This window comes from Sesamum indicum, linkage group LG4, assembly GCF_000512975.1.
Source record: "Sesamum indicum cultivar Zhongzhi No. 13 linkage group LG4, S_indicum_v1.0, whole genome shotgun sequence".
Classification (NCBI taxonomy): Eukaryota; Viridiplantae; Streptophyta; class Magnoliopsida; order Lamiales; family Pedaliaceae; genus Sesamum; species Sesamum indicum.
The window spans coordinates 13,980,698-13,987,789 of NC_026148.1; the positions used below are offsets into that span (position 1 = coordinate 13,980,698).

Consider the following 7,092-nt stretch of genomic DNA (forward strand, 5'->3'; position numbering starts at 1 on the left):
CAAAGAAGAAAATTAAATCGTCTCATCCACATTTTAAATGGGGGAAAAATCAAGTAAAGTAAAGAAAGTAAAGATTGTACCATTCAACAGGCTTGAAAATCAGTTAAATTACAACATCAGTTTTCTCCCCACAAGCGAGGTATTCTTTTTCCTTCTAAAGAGGTGCATCGATAACAGGTACTCGGGTGGTAGGAGGATCTGCATCAGTGGCCAAGGGCGGTCCTTTTTCCTTCGTATTTGGAGTGCCTTCTCCCTGGAGATCCCCTGCTATGGAATCTATTGCTGCTTGATTTCGGGAACTCCTCACTTCTGCTTCAACCTCTCCCAATAAAAATTATTGTAAGGATCATCACAAAGCTAGGAAAAAGTACAAATAGAAAATTCGGAAGTAAAACCAACCTGAATCTGGGGGGAGGTTTCTCTCTCCTAGGATGGAGGGTTCGACAAAGGGATCTCATCCAATTAAATAAAAGTCCATATGTGTGTATTTAGTCCAATTAAAACTCATAAACCCAAACATACTTAATTAATAAATTTAATTTATTAATCAAGCCCAAAAAATTAATTAGTCCAACTACAAATTAATTAGTCAACCAATTAACTAGCCCAAGCCTTAAATTAATTTAAAAGGCTAAATTAGTGATGAGTGTCGGATCCACAAAAAATATTATCCTACTAAAACTTGTGAAAGTAGGGTTGAATCCACAAAGATTGATTTTAAATTAATTTCTTCAAATAAAAATAAAAAATAAAAGAGGGGTGTTTTTGTCTAAAGTTTAAATCTAGAAAATAAAATCAAGAAGATAAATATGAGAAGAAAGATTTGATAGGTCATGCTTGATTCCACTATATATTGATTGTCGGTGCAATTATAACAATTATTCATAATAGATAAATTAGTTATGGTCAATGGTATGACCTAAACGCCTCACCCTTCCTTACCTGTTCATTAGTCAAGGAACGTTTGTTGGCTAATTCTCTAATCAATAAACAACCTTGGGAACGTCCTCAAGATTTAATTTACCAACAACATTAATAATTAAAAAATGCCCAATTCTAACCAATAAATTCCTACAAAGGTTTATTTAAGTTAGATTATGCATTCCCCACAACAAATCCACCATTACGACATGATGAATTATATTGCATTACCACTAGTTATTGAACTAAACAAACAATTACGAATTTTTAATTGGCTAGATAAATATTTTTGACAATAAAAAAAGATACAGATCATTTCTAAATCAGATTATTTGTGCTGAAAGCACATAGAACAACACAAATACCCATATCAATAAAAGTAGAAAGTACAAATTAGATCTCACAACACATGTGAATCAAACATTAATCATATCTTTAACTAGAAATTAAAAGAACTAGCATAACATGCTAATGTGAGAACACATAAAATGAAAAAGAGAGAATATTATAAAAACATAGAGAATCAAAGATCAAAAGCTGTCCAATATGATGAACTACATCATCTATTTATACTAATTAGTTACATATTCCTATTAGAACCAAAAGATAGATTTCTAATAAAACTAAAAGTGCTATTTAATTAAAACTACTAACCCTAATATGACTCTTCAAGAAGAGATGATTCCAAATATCAAGGGGCAGTGTGAACCAGCATTTCTCCACAAAATTCATCCTTGTTTCCTTTCTTTTACCGATTTCCGTAAAGATAAGCGTGGCCGCGCCTAACTGGATAACTGTCATGTTGCAAATTGTATCTTTTTTAAGCTAAAATTACAATATATCACTTGACTAGGAGCGTTTTGAACATCAAAAGGTAACCAATCACCATTGATATTATATCAAAATACACTCCTATCAATTCAATTTTAATTAATTCAATTAATTAAATTTTGGGCCATTCATCCAATGAATTACTACAAATAAATCATCAATTATTTATTTTTTTTAAAACTAATTTAATTCAATTAAATTAATTAAATAACAAAAATGGAGAGGAGGAGGTACCAGATGGGCCTTTTAGAATAGCTATCAAATACACTATGTTCACAACCTACTCTCTCATGAGTTATTGGCTTCACAAGTCGTTTCTCTCCACTTGCTGGACCGCCTTCTCCAACCCTCTTCCTCGTTCCGTTCCACTTAACTTCCAATTCAGGCAAGCTATCACTCCAGTCCGCCTTATATGCATTCTACGCTTGACATAATTCATTACGTTTTTATGCAACATTTCTTCAATTTTTATCGCCCGTGATTGGTGTCCTTGCTCTATTTCTGTAATGGGTTTTCATGATTTCTGTATGTGATGCATTTATTACATAATTATGTTCTCCATGGGCTAACTTACATGTATGTATAGCAGAAGACACTGCAGAGTGTGGCACGGTAGCTGTTGCAAGAAGAGAAATAATCAAGGTGAAATTATGGAGCATGTTGTGTTTGATGGTGCTGAAGTAATGGTGGGCGACCCTGAATTGCTTCAGAGCAAAATATCCTCTATTAGACTCGACGGTCCTTCGAAACTTCAGGTTTCTTTGTGTTAAATGTTACTGATGTTTTATAGGGGGAAATGATTAGTGTTTATCTTTTTTGGCATTCTCCAGATTATGAACTTCATCAGTTTCTGTGATAGATGATGGGGCTTGTCTCTCTGTACTGTTCGTTGTTTTTTGGAGTATCTTGTTGAATTGCAGAAAAATATTGTTGGAAACGTGCCATCTGTTATTTTGCCAATGGCTAACAGGTTATTGAAAATCATAAGCCGGACCTAGAGTGGCTGGACGAACTTGCCGCATGGCAAGCGTAAATCACTCACCTAGTCAGCTTATGAGTGTCTTTATTCTGGGGAGGCCACATCTGTGATTAAATTTCCCAGTTTGTTAATTTGTGCATGAAATATCTTAGGTACATGAATTCTCCAAATTTTTTGGGCGCTTTTCAGGTAAAGCAATCTCTCACTGAAATTTGCTTTTGGAAACTCTAATTTTGTAAGGAACAACGGAAATAACTTATGGGTTTTGGACTAAATGGATTATCACAAATGAGAACAATGCAGAATGTGTTTTAACTGGAATTATGGAAATTAGTTAGAGGTGTAGAATACATTATAAAAACAAACCTATCAGAGTCCAACTCAAGGAAATACGAAATCTTTTCCATCCTATCCTAGCAACAGTTGTTCGCCTACATGTATGAACTAGCTTCTTAAAGACAAATTTATGCTAGATTGCTTAAGACACCTGCATTTACTACTTCAGTCTCAATATAACAGAAAATAGTATAATGTGGAGACCTTCACATATAGTTACTCATTGTCAGGAAAGTTGACCTGTTAAGTGATGAATATTATATATTTCTGTTGTGTCATAATTGTTTTGGGCCCTTTGAACCTTATGTAAAGTAAACTTGAATCTACGGCTGCCTTTTTGGTTTTACTTTTGACCTTTTCAAATAAATGACATGGATGGAAGGTAGAAATCCATGAGAACAAGTCCCACAACTTCAATGTGGAATGGACGAAATCCATTGAAAAACAAAATATTACTTTGACAATCCCATAGAATAAAACTGAAACTGTATCTTGTGATAATGTTGTAGGGATCACCTTCAGCATCAATGGACAATAATTGAGTACCAAGTTTGGGGACCGTCTAGATTTTCAGAATGCTATGATATTTATGATTTTATATTCAGACTCTTATATGTTGGTGCCTTGTCTCATTGAAGCTTATTATCGTGACCTATCTTTTTAGTATTACACTGATTTTCCTTTCTCAGTTGACATGCAATTGGAATGCCTATAATTCTTTTGGCCATCTATGTATATGTTACATGTATTTTGCTTCAAATACAGGTTATTGCAGATTTTGATGCTACACTGACAAAGTATTGGATCGATGGTCAGCGAGGGCATAGTATGATATTCTTGTTTCATCTTATATCTTTCAATGTTCTCTAATATCAAACAAAGCACATAGAGAAAGGCTCATCTTTAATTGCTTGCTAAAAATTGAATATGTAGGTAGTCATGGCCTTTTGCAGCAGGGGAATCCTGAGTATGATCTCAAGAGGCAGAAACTATATGACTATTATCATCCATTAGAAATTGACCCAACAATTCCACTGGATGAGAAAGCAAAACTTATGGAAGAGTGGTATGTGATTTTACCATCTGTAAAGAGTGACAGTTAGAACCACTTATAAGATGACTAAAACTTACTTATCAACTTATATATTACACAGAAGTTATTGAATCTGACACTGTAGTCAGGCAGTGTTTGGTCGCTGCAAATATTATCTATCATACATGGGAATGTATGAAATTTTCCAAATTGAAGTGGTATTCTATGTAGGTGGGAGAAAACACATGCTCTTCTTATAGAGGGAGGACTGACCTATGGTGCTATAGAGAGCTCTGTGGCTAAATCAAGGATCGCATTCAGAGAGGGTGTGACTGAACTTTTTGAATTGTTAGAGGTAATTATACTAGTAATTTTTGAAGCCTCAGTTCTCCCACATCTCAAAGAATAATAATTAGGTGCTTTGGGCTACCATGTCGATACAAGGAAGACAGAGCTTTGAATTTTTGTTTGAAATAGTTTCTCATAGCTGATCTGTTTTTCCTATCGCAGAGAAGTAATGTCCCTGTCCTTATATTTTCTGCTGGCCTTGCAGATATTATTGAAGAGGTTAGTTTTCTTTATACCTTTACTTGTTATCTGATGCAACATCATAGAGGTTGTAAAGATAAAAGACTTCTATCTTTGAGGCTTATATCTGTTGCTTTGTTTACCAGGTGCTGCGTCAGAAACTTCATCGATCCTTTAAGAATGTTAAAATTGTATCTAACAGAATGGTTTTTGACCAGAATGGTAACCTTGTTTCATTTAAAGGTCTGCATCTCTTTGTTATCTGTTAAAATTTTTCATTCAGCTGCGCATTTCTTCCTAAATATTTTGACTTAAGCATTGATCTTCTGCTATTCCTTTTATATGAACACAGCCATTTTGGAGTACAAAATATATTGGGCATTCTGAAAATGTTCTTAATATCTATCCTTCACTGATTGGTTGAAAGACAAAAACTTTCGATTTCTCTATTTGCCAGATAATACCATGCTTCACTGGAATGTGAATTGCTTTCTATTGGAAACCTATGAATCTGTGTTAACCCTTGCTTTTGCATGTTTCCTAAATTTGAATGTTTCAGAAAGCTTTGCTGATTGCAAAATTGGAATGTCTTCTCTTGTGCATCTCTCCCCACTAGACTAAACAAAAATATAACAAAAAACACTTTGCTTTATTACAGGGAAAACAATTCATGTGTTGAATAAGAATGAGCATGCAATTGACATGGCTGGACCTGTTCATGATCGGCTGGGCGATGCCAATGGATTGGCTGACGACAGCTCATCTGTGAAAATGAGAACTAATGTGCTACTTCTAGGTGATCACATCGGCGATCTGGGGATGTCTGATGGTTTGAACTATGATACAAGAATATCAGTCGGATTCTTGTAAGTGACAAGTACCTTGAAAGAAATCACGATGAGTTGGCTGTCTCTAAATATAATGACATTATGCCAAACATGTCATGAGCATTCAGATGGTATTTGTTCTCAATAGTTTATTTAGATCATCATGAGAGAATTGGAAGTAGAATGCTTAATTTTTTTAATAAAAGTTGAAATTATTTACTGAGTCATGAATCATAAGTTACTAAAAACTCCATATGATTATGATTTTGAAGTTGAACTAGTTCAATTTGATTTTTTTGTCAATTCATGTATTCTTTCAAAAAGAACACATTACCAATAATGATAATCAACACAACTTAGGTTGTAATTGGCTTTGCTATTGTCAAATTGAACAAATCTGAGTTGATTTCATGACTTGACTTGGTTCGATTTGTGAATTTTACAAGTTAAATTCGGTTCTTTGGTTTTGATTTTTTATGTTACTCTGTTGGGTGCAGGGGTAGCAATTTCAGGTTAATTCGTTGTTACTAGTTTTATGAAAATAATTCTTAATCCATTAAATTAAGTCGCTCAAAAGTTCTAAAACTTTTAACAAGAGCTTGGTCCTTGCCAGGGGTGATTCTCTAATACCAAGCACCAAGTTGGTTCATTGTTATCGAACATCAAAAACATTACTTTGTTATCTACCATTTTTGTTTTTTATTTGGCAAATATAAAAGCGACCTCCTTATCTTTTTTCTAATTGTTTTGTTTTCCATAAGACATAGCCGAGTTTTAGTTAGACTGTTTACTTTTAATGAAGCATCATGGCTGTGTAAGGTAGCAAGCACTATCTGGTGCTTTTGACATGGTTTATTGAGCAGAACTTAACTCAACTTATCAATATTAGTAACAAGTGATCTTGGTAAAATATGAGAGCATGGAATCGTTCATTATCTTTTCGTGGTAGCTTAAGTATCTTATCTTGATAGGGAAATTTGAATAAATCACTTTTATTCTCTCTCTCTGGAAAACTACAGACTGAAAGTGCAATGGGTATTTCTTAATTATTGTTGTATGGTTGTTGGGTTTTTATTGCTGCTTAGTAGCTGGCGCCAAATCAACTTCAATGTATGTTCCTAAAATCGATGTTTCTATTGAACCTATAGATTCTTCTTTATTGCAAAACTTGGTTGCCATCATACCTAGTTAGGGAGATCTTATCTGTTTCCCAAATCGATGGTTGTGTATTTTCTCTATAATGTACCCTTTTTTGCAGTAGCTGATGATAAATGAGCACAACAGTAAGATGCAGTCTCCATACACTTTTTAGTTTTCTTACTTTATTATGTACTTATTTCAGGAATGACAACATTCAGAGTTCTAGCGATAGCTACCGCAATGCTTTTGATGTTGTGTATATGGTAAGTATGAAGATTCAGAAAGTCTAGACTTGTTTCTTTTTTGTCTCAGGAACAATATTGTTAATAAGATGATTTACATTGGTAGAAGTTGCGCATTTTCCCAAAGATTCAGTAGAGTTCTAACAAATCAAAAGCATTGAAAAACGACTTAGATGGTAGCAGTCTTGTAGCATCCTGATAAATGAACTTGTCGGGTGTTGCCGTCTGGATTCCATCTAGTACACGCTGCTTGGG

The 7,092-nt window shown here is 34.1% G+C and overlaps 1 protein-coding gene across 1 annotated transcript in view; it reads left to right on the forward strand.

Annotated features, from left to right (window-relative positions):
* The window catches only part of LOC105161017 (7-methylguanosine phosphate-specific 5'-nucleotidase A), a 6,227-nt gene continuing 1,138 nt past the window's right edge, over nt 2,004–7,092 (forward strand). The window contains exons 1-9 of the mRNA XM_011078570.2: nt 2,004–2,137; nt 2,342–2,507; nt 3,833–3,893; nt 4,001–4,133; nt 4,332–4,455; nt 4,611–4,667; nt 4,775–4,871; nt 5,287–5,494; nt 6,798–6,858. Coding sequence (XP_011076872.1) covers nt 2,022–2,137; nt 2,342–2,507; nt 3,833–3,893; nt 4,001–4,133; nt 4,332–4,455; nt 4,611–4,667; nt 4,775–4,871; nt 5,287–5,494; nt 6,798–6,858 — 1,023 coding nt within the window. The 5' untranslated portion in view covers nt 2,004–2,021. The remainder of the gene's footprint in view (nt 2,138–2,341; nt 2,508–3,832; nt 3,894–4,000; nt 4,134–4,331; nt 4,456–4,610; nt 4,668–4,774; nt 4,872–5,286; nt 5,495–6,797; nt 6,859–7,092) is intronic.